The 14,368-nt window shown below is 34.8% G+C and overlaps 1 protein-coding gene across 2 annotated transcripts in view; it reads right to left on the minus strand.

The window, feature by feature from the left end:
- Nucleotides 1-300: 300 nt before the first annotated feature.
- The window catches only part of LOC110459039 (carbohydrate sulfotransferase 1-like), a 21,011-nt gene continuing 6,943 nt past the window's right edge, over nucleotides 301-14,368 (minus strand). The window contains exons 2-4 of one of the 2 annotated variants that reach the window (XM_021511071.1): nucleotides 10,219-10,362; nucleotides 8,788-8,955; nucleotides 301-1,969 (exon numbers count right to left, since the gene is read on the minus strand). In XM_021511071.1, the coding sequence (XP_021366746.1) occupies nucleotides 1,938-1,969; nucleotides 8,788-8,955; nucleotides 10,219-10,362 (344 nt within the window). In that variant the 3' untranslated portion in view covers nucleotides 301-1,937. Of the gene's footprint in view, nucleotides 1,970-8,777; nucleotides 8,956-10,218; nucleotides 10,363-14,368 lie in introns of both variants that reach the window. The other variant, XM_021511070.1, reaches the window with a different exon arrangement.

The following is a 14,368-nucleotide window of genomic DNA, read 5'->3' on the forward strand; positions in this document are numbered from 1 at the left end:
CAAGTTGTATAGCCAATCTGAAACAATAAATAAATGTCCATAACCTAAAGTAAATTTGTTGTTTTAAATTCCTGTGAATTGCATGTGTAATATTTGTGAAAATTGGTGTAATATGTCTGCGATAATATAAACATTTAATCCACATACATTTATTGTTAAAAAGAGTTATAAGTAATTTTACAAGCATTGTTTTAAGTGTTTGAATTCAGGAACCCGTTATTGTAGACCTGTGTAGTAATTCAATTTAATTAAATTACTGAAAATAAAATCAAATCAGGGAAAACAATTTAAAGATCTAAACATTTTAATGACTAAACAGTAAGTTATACATGCAGGAAATATTTTCTTTCCGTTGTGAAATACATAGTAATAACCCTTTCTCCACCACTTCACCTATATACCTCCTATTTCTTTTTTAAAATAATATAAATCCCGCTACAACTAGTCGTATATTTGTTGACACTGAACTTCTACTTTCACTTTCACATACTTCATTTCCGGTTAAAAAAAGAAGCAATTATGCGGCTACCGATTAACTGCTTTACCATGCACAGCTGCCGTTTGACGGACTCCTCTGTGTGTGACTCGGAGCGCAGTGACGGGCAAGCTAAATTCTGATTGGCTCCTACTCTCCCAGGTGAAAACCCCACATAATTTACCGTATTTACCCAACTGTGATACGTCACTCTGGACTAAGCTATGTCACCTCGAGCTCATATTTCTAGAGAACTGGCTCCTAATAAGGTAAGTAGTACATGCACAAGTCGAACGCATGATAGAAACGCGACTGGCTTTTTCCCTCTCAGAATATACCCAGTCAAATACACTGTTATGACGCTTAGGAAATAGTGAAATAGAATAGAAGAAATGTCCCGGACAAACTTCTCGGACGGACGGAGTGCAGACCTACAGTCCCCCCCGGTTAACATATCAAACCAAAAGGAGGAATTTTACAAAGGTTTTGGATAATTCATAACAAAAACATCGGAGCTGATTATCTAACCGGTTATTAGCAGCCTTATTCACCGACAGAAAAGAGTTAGGGATGACATTTTCGTGTTTGTTTCATAGATATAAAGTGAAATATAGTTATTGTTTAGTTTTAATTAATCATCGCGCAATTTATATTAGAAGTAATGGGAGGCCAAACATAAAAAGGAGGGCTGTGTTAAATATTCCCCAAATCTATGGAAAATTAGTATTCTTCTTTCGAACGGATATATTGAGATTTTTCAGGACGGTTGAATTCTTTACCGCCAGATAACCTGTGTATTCATACACCTGAGAGCACTCCCGGTCTATATCCATGACGTTATCTAACGACAATTGTATCCGCCAGGAGTTCGCAGTGACTGTAGAGTTTGCACGCACAGTACTAAAGGCGGGATGACCAACTGACATTTTTGGGTCTCCTGCAATGTGCTCCATCAGCCAACTTTTGAAATTCCTTTTTGGTTGAAGCCCCAAAAATTTAAATATTCGAATAGAAGTTTCTAAAGGTCTCTGTGCTATCTGTTCGTATAGCACTGTTTTAATTCTGTTAGGATATTTGACCTTCAGTGATTGGCCTATACTTATGTCTCTGTGATACCTATCACACACGGCCCGGGCTATTTGAGACATTTTTTTCTTATTGTATTGAAAATACGGTATGGTTTTCCTTCTGGAATTGATCATCCCTCGTGGATCTCGTAGTAAGTGTGCCACCTTCAGGTTAGGAATATTCTCCATTAATTCTTGTACCACGTCCATAGACAATCGGATGGTTTTAATTATCCGAACCGCTGATGAACATAACGATATCACTTTAGAAACACACTTTTCCGGCTCGGCTTCATGAGCACACAATTGAAACCACGTGTTTGATTTTTGGCTTCTTGTAAATTTCAAATCCAGTTTCTGTGAATCACAGTTGAAAAACTTCTTGATGTTGTCTATTATGAAGCGGTATTTATTCTCCAAAGTATTTCTGTAAATAAATAAAAAGGAGAAAATTTATTCCTAAAATTGTTATGTGTAAATATCCATTGCAGACATCTTTATAGCAGGTTAACTGTTTACAAGATTCTTAGTATAAACCATGTTTTATTTCGTAAATTTGCAATTTCAATATACAGGACATTCAATTATAACAAACATGAAATAGGATCCAGCAACAAGTTATTAAACTTATATAAATCTGTTTCCTTAGCAGAAATAATAATAGATACCAGAGACTTGGAGTAGAAGAAAGAGCAGATGAAAAAGGAAGTGAAGAAAGAATAGCATTTGCCAATGTACTAAACGTTAACGTATGTAAATGTCACTGATGTCATAACGGATATATATGCTGTGTACTACTACAAAGATGCTACGAAAATACCAATAGCATATGGCACAACTGATATGGGGAAAAACCCACGCGCGCGCACAACCACACACCCTCACACACAAAACCGAGGTTTATATGAGTGAAAAATTGGATGTATGAATTAAATAGGTAAAACACGTTTTGATTTAATAATAATATTTTGAACACAGTTAAATATAATTCGATTTTGGGCAGGTGAAATATTGTTTTCCCAAACAAGAGGGTTTCTAGTGAGGTATGATTTTGTATTGGCCCGACACATGTTTGTCTAATGTGTTCATAGTTACAACAAGATAATAGATACTGATCGTTTGTTTCGTTTGCCTCACGGCAGGAACAGAGTGGACTGCTTACTAAATTTTTATGAAAACGATGTCCGTTAAGTGAACTACATTTCAATCTGAGCCTGGCATGGTATATTTGGCCTCTTTTTGTAGTAAGTGTCTGTCAAGATGTAGCTTTATATTTTTTATGGATGCGTCGTTCCGTATGTCTTCAGGGAGGTCATTCCATAGATTGACAGAAGCAGATAGGAAAGATTTTTGATATATGTTTGTTCTACAACGTACAGGTCTAAATCTATTTGCGTCTCTAGTGTTATGTTGGTGGATGTAAGAATGTCGTTCTGAGAGAATGTTTCTAAGATATTGTGGGTTAATGTTGTGTATTAGTTTGTGAAATTGTATGATTTTGTGGTGTTTCCGCCTACAAGAAAGTGTTTGCCATCCTGTTTCTTTGTTAAGGTTTGCTTGACTAGTGAGCTTGATGCCTCCTGTAATGATGCGTGCAGCTTCAAGTTGTATATTTTCCATCTTTTGTGAATGTAGGTTGGTCAAATTGTCCCAAACAATATCTCCATACTCTAATATCGGTCTTATAAAGGTAAAATACATACGTTGTAGTGTTTGGCGATCGACATTATATTTTAGTTTTCTGAGTAAATTCGAATTCAATTTAGCAGATGCCTTTTTAACAATATATTCAATATGGTATTACATGAGAAAAATACACCTTAGTGTTTATGTGCATTCACGTCGTGTAATAGATTATCATTCATTGTCAAAGGAGGATGGACTGTTTTTTTCCTTTTTTTTTTTACTAACAATCAAAGTTTCTGTTATTAAAGGGTTAAAATTAACGAGCCATTTTTTGGACCAATTAAATATTTTTCCCAAGTCCCTAATCAAAACATCACCACTATCTGTGGGTAAATCAACTGTAGTATATAAAGATGTATCGTCGGCAAATAACTTAATAATTGATTGAACATTGTCGGCTATGTCATTAATAAAAACTAGAAATAGTAGTGGTCCTAATATAGAGCCTTGTGGGACGCCTGCATTGACTCTTTTCGAAGACGAATACTTATCATTGATGGCAACTCGTTGCTTACGATCCGAAAGATAGTTTGAAAACCATGACAACAATTTACCAATAATTCCAAAACTGCGTAGTTTGGTTAAGAGACGACGGTGCCAAACACGGTCAAAAGCCTTACTAATGTCGCAAAAGATCAATCTTATTTCTTTTCCGTTGTGTAATGCATTGTCTATGTCATTGGATATACTTAGAAGTTGATTTATAGGAGAGTTTCCAGGTCTGAACCAGGACTGACTAGAAGATAACAATCGATAACGAAGGAAGAAATTATAGATATGTTTGTATACGCATCTTTCCATTAATTTACCAAGCATAGATAAAAGAGATATAGGTCGATATTTTGTCCTATCATCCTTTTTGTATACAGGAGAAACATTTGCTTTTTTCCATTCATTTGGAAATATTGATTTCGATAATGAGAGATTGAATATAGTATGGAGCGGAAAGCACAAAATATCAACAACTTCCATTTAATAAGCGAAGATTAATCAAATCAGGACCAATAGCTTCTGAACAATTAAGACAGCGAATGTTATCCACAATTCTTCCAGTGTGATCAAAATATTGTACAAGTTATATTCAGTGACATTTGGAATGGTAGGTAATTCGGTTGCGGTTTCGTCAATATTAGATTGCATACAAAGAATAATCATTAAAAGCGTTAGCTTTCAAAGTATCAAAATTTCACCATCGACAATAACTAAAGGTATACAACTTTTCTTTTCAGAATTCGACATAAAGCTGTTAACTGTTTTCCATCAAGATTTCCCACTCGCTGAAGAGTTTCTCAAATTTTCACAAAGTTTATTGAAATATTTGGTCTTAGCCTGACGTATAGCTTTCACACATTTATTACGACTTTTCTAAATTTTGTCCATTGACTGACAGTACCTGTCTGCTTAGCTTTACGATGATGATATTTTCTTTTACGTATAAGTTTTCTAATAGTGTTTGCCATCCAAGGCTTGAAAGTTTCTCACGTAAAAGTGCAGTTTCCATGTGCAAATAGCCATATGTGTCTCGAAAAGGACGAATGTTTTGGTTTAATAATATGAAGACAGCCATAGACCGGACAATGATAACGAATCGGTGGATCAAGGAAACTTTCACCAACCAAAGAATTTTCAACAATGTCCGTATTACTAATGCATATGATATCACGTAGAGAAGATGATGATTCTGTATAACAAGTTTGTTCCGTAATAATCTGGGATAGCCCATAATTTTCTAGTAGTTTGTTTAAATGGGAGGTGGGTAGTTTTGACTCAACACATTTACATTTAAATCGCCTGTATTTATGATATCAGAGACCCCAGTACTAAATGCAAGATCTATGAAATGAGATCTATGAGCCCATGAAGAAACGGGTGAGTTCGGGGGTCTATAAAATGTACCGTACACAACTGATTTGTTTGCTATGAAAATTTCTACCCATACACATTCAATAGTGGGTATTTTAAAATCTACTCCTCCTTTCAACCGATATATTATCCTTAACATTCACAGCTATGTCCCCACCTGACTTATCCTGCCTACAGTAGCAAAAAGGTGCAAAGAAGCCCGGAAAATTCAAATCATCATTTAAATCATCCGAACATAACACCTTTGGTTTCAAGCTTTGAACATTTAGATGCATAAAAGAGTACTTAGATTTGCCAAAAAATGAACTTAGGTCATTGGATGTTAATGAAGAAATATCAGAGTCGGAAGATGAGAGCGGGTCAGGATTTGTTTCGAAATCACCTGAGAGATATAAGGATAGATATAAGGAAGTAAAAGTACTGTCAAACTTATTGCACTTAAAACTGTAAACGAATTACCATGTGCACACGTCACGTGTGCTTCTGGATTGGACTCCATGTCTGGGTATAAACTATACATGTTTAAGAGCACAATCATTGGTAACGAGTTTAGACCAGTCATCATGAATAAATTGATGCAAATAACATCTAAAATAGACAGATAACGGGTCTTTTTGCTATTGGTACGCTGATTAAACAAACCAATCCGTGCACGGTATAAACCTAGACTGAGCAGCATGTCAAGTCACTCCTGACCAACTACTAATTGGTGTAATTTCTCGCGCACGGATAGTGGTCATCATCATAGCTGAGGTTGCAGCAGTACACAGCATAATATACATGGTATATGACAAAAGATTGAAGTAAGTTGTTTGCATAATACACACAGGTTCGTAAAGCAAATATTCAGAGAACATAAGTGAAAAAGAGGATAGGAATCGATGACAGGAGTTAAGTGAGAAAACATACATGTTAGAACTTGGGAAGGTAAAGAGATGTAGAATTTGGTAATAAGTGCACATATGAGATTTCCGTGCGACAATTTTCAATCGGCACGAGACAAATTGGTACTGGAAAAATGTAAAGGAACTGTATCAATTTGACACGTGTAGAACAAGTATTAGTAGCGACTGTGACACTGTGGTTTCGATTTTTTTGAAAAATAAACATAAAATAACCATTCGATGCAAAGAGTAGCTTATACGCATGCCTATTTCTAAGCATATTTGATTTTATGTCTTAACATTCAAGACAGCGTTACCTGTGCAAGGAAAAACGTGCTTGCAATATATGTACATGATACAGAGAATAAAATGAGATAGTAATGAATAGTTCGTTTGAAAAAATTGAACCAAAGCCGTATATATGGTTTACAGTTAATTCGACGTCGGTTTACAGTTAATTCGATGTCCAGAGACACTTAGGGGAGATAATTCTTTACACTAACTTGCATTATTATATTGGAGCTCTGACCACCTTGGCTAGTAATACTAGCTAGACTCAATACTCTTTCATCTTCACAATGTCTCTAAATCACCAAACCAACACCAGCATCAAGAACACTCGGTAGCAAACAGGAAACCCGAACTAGGTATCAGACTGCACTAGATGGTGGTCAGAGTAACAGAATTTGGACTGATTAATAGTGTAAAATAGAAAAGCATCTACTATAGTTACAAACGACCTGCACATATACAGAACGGGTGGTATATAAACTAAATTCATGTACAATACTATAGATAGAACAACGAGACATAAAGATAACTATCATCGACATCTACGTGGTATGTTTACAATTACAACTACGGGGTATGGATATAGATACATCTACAGACACTCTGTATAGAGATATATACATGTACACCCACGTGGTATAGCTATAGATACATCTACAGACATTCTATAAAGTGATACATACATGAACAACCACGTGGTATAGCTATAGATACATCTAAAGACACTCTGTATAGAGATACATACATGTACAACCACGTGGTATAGCTATAGAGACATCTACAGACACTCTGTATAGAGATATATACATATACACCCACGTGGTATAGCTATAGATACAGCTACAGACATTCTATAAAGTGACACATACATGAACAACCACGTGGGATAGCTATAGATACATCTAAAGACACTCTGTACAGAGATACATACATGTACAACTACGGGGTATAGCTATAGATACATCTACATAATTCTATAAAGTGATACATACATGGACAACCACGCGGTATAAAGTTAAATACATGTACAACCACGCGGTATAAAGTTAAATATATGTACAACTACGCAGCGAGGAGATAAATATATGTACAACTACGCAGCAAGGAGATAAATATATGTACAACTACGAAGTGTGAGGATAAATACATGTAAATACAAGGTTCTTAATCTATGTCTAATACAGAAATCATTTGAATAAAGACTAACCATTTCAAACAATACAAACAATATCAAGGGAATACCGACGCGTCAACACAACCATAATTTGAACTAAAAATCGGAATAAGGACAATTTTGCAGACCCTTGAAAAAGTACAAGGATAATATCACTAGATGTTAACGGTTAAACGTTTTCTGCTAAGTATTTGAATTATATCTAATTAAATGCAGAATGCAAATAATCTATTAAATTAGAAAAGCTAAATATCTGAATGCAATATATAAATTGAAGTTCATTTAAACTACATTTAATTAGATAAAGTACAAACAGTGTATTTGAATAAAACTTTTAATAACATCTAGCGGAGCTGTTGTTGACAGTCAGTTCTCATTGTTTCAACGTTGCCGTTTCAACTCAATGGCCTCATAGATTCCAATGGCATAGCGACGTCCGAAAGGTGAAAGGTTTGGACTCAGAATATTTCAGCTTTAAGTGCAATGTGATATTAATAGAATCTTTCACCCCCTTGGGGGTGAGCTAGGGGTATCTCAACCCGAGGGGGAAGATTCTTAAGAATCTTTCCCAAAGGGTTGAGATTCCTCTATCTTACCCACAAAGTAGTGAATGATTCTTTTTCTCTTACCCTGTTCTCCCAATGTGTATCATATACACAATGTAATGATAACGTAAAATGCTAAATTCAGGGTTGACGTGACGTCATTGTATTGTTGAAGTGACGTCATACCATTGTTATGAATAGGGGAATCCCCCCGTCTCAACCCTAGGGCGAGACAAGGAAATCTCACACCGGTAAAAGTGCAGATGCACCTGTCCAGGGTCGGAGAAAGTGTTGTCTTGGCGAATATTTGAAACAGATCTTGAGTTCGTTTCCATTTCTTATGAAATTTATGCAGACGGTCTCCATTGTTTGATACTGAGAAAAACACAGCAAAAAGTAAGTACAAAGACTTCCCAAAATTTAATTTTTAAAAAAATGAGAAAAGAATTTTCTATTTACCCAGTGAACATTCAGAAACGTTAGTTATCATAACGTCTTATATCAATCGTGAAATCAGCAAGACCTGGTGAAATAATCAGTTTTTTTGTAATCAAGAACTAAGGGGTAGGAGAAACCTTAAATGCTTTTCTGATATCAAAATATATTTTAGAAACGTTTTACTTCCATAATTAGAAAATAAACTATTTATCAATTGTGCAAACATTCATAGGTTTTCTGATAGCACATTTGGAAAATATTGTATACAATTTGTTCTGCCTAAGATCAAAATGATCAATTTCACCAATTATCGCATCTTACGAAAAGTATCTATATCTTGGTATTTTAACTTACCTACATTTACCGTTGGAGGTGTTGCACGAACCACGATCACGGGTTAAATAATAACCTTTTTCCATGTATCGCCTAAGTGGTTCATACGAGTAAAGTACACTAGGCAACTGTTGTACTATATCTCCTAGAAACGTAGATCCCGACCGCATATACGTCATCAGTAATACAACCGGCACATCTGTAAGAAATATAGCATTTAGATATATTACTACATGTATTGGACATAACAATAACCTGGCAGACTTCGTATAGTTTTTTCTTTGATTTCCTAAAATTGATTTTCGCTATTATATAGAAGTTTGAACATAATTTGTAGATGTGTAATCTAATAACAAAAAAGTGGTATTAACTTGAAATTTCTTAGGGCCCTTTTTTGTCATCGTTATTGTCTGATGGCTTCCGTTTTGGAAAACGCGAAAGGTAGTGTATGACTATGTGTTATGAGCTGTATATATAAAAAAGAAGTTATACTGTTTTTTTAGACCGCATGTCTGAGATTTTGATTAATCAGAGAGTGGACATTGTCTGTGATGTTATTTTATCAGGGAGAGGACATTGTCTGTGATATTGTTTTATTACAGAGGACATTGTCTGTGATGTTGTTTTATCACAAAGATGGACATTGTCTGTGATGGTGTTTCATGAGAGAGAAGACATTGTCTGTGATGTTAGTTTATTACAGAATACATTGTCTGTGATGTTATTTCTGAACATTTTCTTCAGGTTGGTAAGGATTATGAAGAGTTCTTTTTACGCAACCAATTTTGTTTTAATGTAGCGTTACCTTCATCAGAGAAATGACCAATGAAGCGTATACACACAAAGGTGTAAAATGTGTACGAGTTGTCAAATTGTTTAATTACAGAGGGCATTGTCTGTGATGATGTTTTATAAAACAAGAAGGCATCGTCTGTGATGATGTTTTATTACAAAGGACATTGTCTGTGATGTTGTTTAATTACAGAGGACATTGTCTGTGATATTGTTCCATCTTTTCAGGTATTTTGACATTTTCATCTAAAGAATATTTAAAAGATCGAATGATAAAAAAGACAAACAACTGATGCTCGTATCAGATGACTAGGTAAGGAAATCTAGCATGAATTTAGTTATGTTATATTAACGCGATTCTCTGGACATAAGTTATAACTTTACCATCGTTTGATTTAGTCACAAGTACAGCTAGTTACAGGTTTGGGCAGTGGGTAGGGGATCCTTATACAAAAGTTTTGAAAGTAAAGTTATACAAAGGCAAAGCGAAAAGGAAAAAAAGCGAAGGACAAAGAGGATCAATTTTGTCTTTATCCCCTATATAACTGGGGTCGTTTGGTCAATATTGATTTCGACATACTCTGCAGCAAAATTATGGTTGAATATGATATACAATGTTATACACTCCATCTTAGTCCAAATAACCAGACATGCTTTTCAACAGATTTACCTTTTAGTTCCTTGGCAGTATCCTGGCTTTTCTGGAAATCTGCTGCTTTTTGTATCTTGGCAGTGCGTTCACGTGAGTTGTTCTCATATTCAATAGGTCCCCTCATTTTTTGTTTTATTTTCACAGGGATCTTCGTAGTCCAGTCTAAAAACAAAAATATTTTAAAGATGAACAAAGATCCTAATAGGATATTGGTGCCAACCACCAAAGGATCTTTATCAGTTCTTTAAAAGCAATCTTTTACCTTATTTGTTCTTCATCTTAATTTTCAGGTACTTTTACCCCGTCTGTATGAAATCCTAAATTGGAATCTTGTACATTAACTTATATCTCGTAATGTCATATGTAATTTGCCCCTATTACAAAAGCTATGGTATTAGAATTAGTTGATTAACCATACGAGAAATGCTACACACTTGTAATTCCTACATGATCAGAAGTGCTGTCAAGGATGGATGCATTCTCATTACGGCCAGGGGTATTTGAACAAGGGACCATGGGGATATACATTTAAAATAGTGATAACAAAATTGAACTGTCAAAAGTCAAGAGTGCTGTTCAGTGGCCATCCTGGGTTTCCTATCATCTGCTGATGATGGTGAGCTAAAGGGGTGGGGTGGGGATGCGGGATGTCATGACATAATATGATTGAAGCCGTTTCGATTTTCTTTTAATTCATCGGGTTATGAAAGCTTAAAAACTTTATAAACCCTGAAAGCAAATTCCTACAATATAAGCAAATAATTACTGTGTCTTATTGATTAGTTCCAGATATTTATGTTTCTTGTATTACTCCATATCACATTAGTATATATACTAAAATCAGTCTGATTTAAAAAAAAACATGAATTCAATCGTTAGTCATATTTTATTGATTTAATTTAATTTTCTAAATTTAATTTTATTTACTTTCATGATCTGTTATATCATTTGAATAAAATGCAAAAGTCCCAAAAACAGATTACCGAGGAACAACTGCATGTACAGGAGTAACCTTTGAATAGCCCCCCTCAGTAAAATCTATGTCTTCATTCAAACAGATATTAATTAAACCAGAATAATGACATTCTTTTTATTCTTTACGATTTTAGATTGCATTTACAACCATCAAACATACCGTATCATAAGATTTGCTCACATCACAGAACACGAAGCGAACTAAACTAAATTGATGTTTGGAAATGATTCTTCATTCCATAAGGTAGTCACATTAGTTATTTCCCCCATTAATTCTACTAAAGCGAGATGTAATTGATATTGGTTTATAGTTTTTGCTGTCATTCTGTAATCTTTACTCTAAAACATAATTAGAACTCAAAATCAATAAAATTAGGGCAAAATGTGAGCAAAGAATGATTTACATGGAGACACCTGAAAAAGTACCAGAGAAATAAGACCAGGTGTACCGAAAGGAAAATCGTCTTCTGCTTCATTAATAAAATCCGCCATGTGAATCTAGGTCAAATCCAAATGATGTCCTAGCCTCACATCGTGGAACTCGGAAAGTGAATACGAAACCACAAAACACTCCAATGAGAATGATAAGAAATATTGACCTTTTTATCACACAGAGGAATAGAGAAGTATTTCTCCGCGAGATCCTGATGGCAACCATAGTCATAGTCTTCATCAACCTGCATCTTTGGCAACCCTGTGTTATAAGTTTGTCCGTCAGGAGTCGACATCTATCACGAAATCGTGATATTCGGAGCCAGCTCTTGAGTACCGAATTAACTGCGACATATAAACACCGTAGTTAGGGTTAGTAGGGATGTTGCTATCAAGAAAGGGGAAATTTAGGATCAGAAATTTATAATCGTCATGCTTATCATACAAATTAGTAGTAAGCCGTCCGTGTTTGTCGTGTTGTAAGAATAGATCGAGAAAAGCAGCTGAAGTAGATAAGTCTGTGGTGTCTGCGATCGATGTAGTCAATGCATTTCTTTCTTGTTATTCAAAGAGAGCACATCGTCGATATATTTGAATGTGAAATTGAAGGACTTGACTAGGCTTTTTACCCGTCCTTATAAGCTCGTCCACAAATTCAGCTTCAAATCAAAACGGAACCAAGGAGGTCAGAATAGGGACTCAGTTTATTCCATTGCAAATGCCAACAGCCTGCTGGAAAGTCTTGCTACCGAATTCAAAATTTTAGAGAAAATGAATTTCTGGTATCGTCTCTCCTATGCAAGATGGAATTTGGCATTCAGAATATCCTTAACAGGTCTAATACATCTTGTTCTAATATAACTAAGGATAGTGTCTACTCTGTCTGCTCTACAATTGTAGGTCTGGTGAGGATGTTGGATGTTGTAGACAAAAACAATTTTTTAGTTATAATAGTTACAGCTTTGGTATCAGAAGGGTGTTGAAAACCTATCGATCCATCACGTAGTTAGATATGATTACTTTTTCATTATTTTAATTATAAACAGACTAAGAAATTTTTCTACAATTTATCAGAACTAATTGACAGGTTTGCTCGAGTACCAGAACCCTTATGACCTCATATTCTGTATGGTTTCCGTCGCAGAAAAATTCTAAAGTGTTTGGATAGTTGTATGTTGAATTAGAAATGTATATTCCTCGACTGATACAATTTTTGTAGGCTATATAATATACAGCAGGAGGAAGTTTCCATTTCAAAATATTTGATCCATCTTCAGTAAGTTAATCTCGTATCTTGTTAATAACAGTTTAGTAAGACAGGTATTAGGGAAATAAAAAATAAAAATTGTGTCACGTTTGCTTTGATGTTGCCAACACGGAATTGGTTTTCCATTGAGCGTGTCTTACCATATGCCTTCATTTTAAATCAAATTCCTGCTTTATTCCCTGGTGTGCATGTACAATATATGTAGACTGAGGCTTAAATCGAAGCTGAACAAAATCCGCATTGACAATTAGCGTACTGTGCTCTGATTGGTTTTACGGTTTCTGCACTATAACTTTCTCAAATATGACCGGGTTCTGAAGAAACATGCATTTAACTTATTAGCATACAACTATCTTATTGGTCGACGGTTTCCTCACAATAACTTAGTGAAATGTGATAGGATTCAGATAAGGTCAATAAGTATACTTTGCCTAATAGCGAAATCTGCCAGTAATTAACAAACAATACAAATGTTTTGGGCTTTCATGGTATAAGATGAATCGAGTATTGGCAAAAAAGGTAAGTTTCAGGTAATAAATTACAAATGTTGCTTCTTCTCTTTACATTTCCACAATAACATACATTAAGATACAATTATGCATCAGAGGGAGTTTAGTATGTCAGGTTTGCATGGGACAGTCGTTTATTGGTCAGCCCTGTGGTACTTTTTATCTCACTCGTACGACCTTTTATCTCGTTCGTACGACTTATTAACTCGTTCGTACGACTTTTATATCGTTCGTACGACTTTTTATATTGTTCGTACGACTTTTTATATCGTTCGTACGACTTTTTGTCTCGTTCGTAGGACTTATTTACTCGTTTGTACGACTTAATATTTCTTCATTCCTTAATTGGCACGAATAAGCTTTCGTAATATTGTATATAATTATGATTTCGCTCTATCGGTTTTGTAAAAATATGCATGTGCCCATTGTCTTTAATTCGCGATTCTTGCTTATTTAGTATTACATATTATACTTCTTCTTCTTCAGGAAATTATCAAGTCATTAGTCAAATTCCTGATTCCCTTTTTATTCAAAATCACAAAATAACGCTTTTTATATGATTAAGTACAAAAACAATACTACAAATGAGATTGTTAGGATACGTGGTGTTTACTTTGTTTTGTAATCATACATATTATTATATAAAGATTCGCGATCTTATTGGAGGGCAAACGGAACTTGAGATGATTACATTGAGGAAGAAATAGAATGGAGATCGCTGTCAATTTAATGAACAGTGTTTATTTTGTTCGTTTAATTTAAAATATAAATAAATGAATATTAAGCACAATGAAATACAAGGTTACCGCGAGCGGTATATAATACGCCCGTCACACATTGAATGAGCAGTTGTTTGTATGATTGAAATATATGAAGTATTTGTGAGTAATTGATATTAAAAGAGAAATCATTCAACATAACTGGTAGATCAATGAGTGCAATACAACATCATGGAACGCATGCATCGCATTAATGAAACCAAGGG

The sequence above is a fragment of the Mizuhopecten yessoensis genome, unplaced genomic scaffold (genome assembly GCF_002113885.1).
Source record: "Mizuhopecten yessoensis strain PY_sf001 unplaced genomic scaffold, ASM211388v2 scaffold9945, whole genome shotgun sequence".
Classification (NCBI taxonomy): Eukaryota; Metazoa; Mollusca; class Bivalvia; order Pectinida; family Pectinidae; genus Mizuhopecten; species Mizuhopecten yessoensis.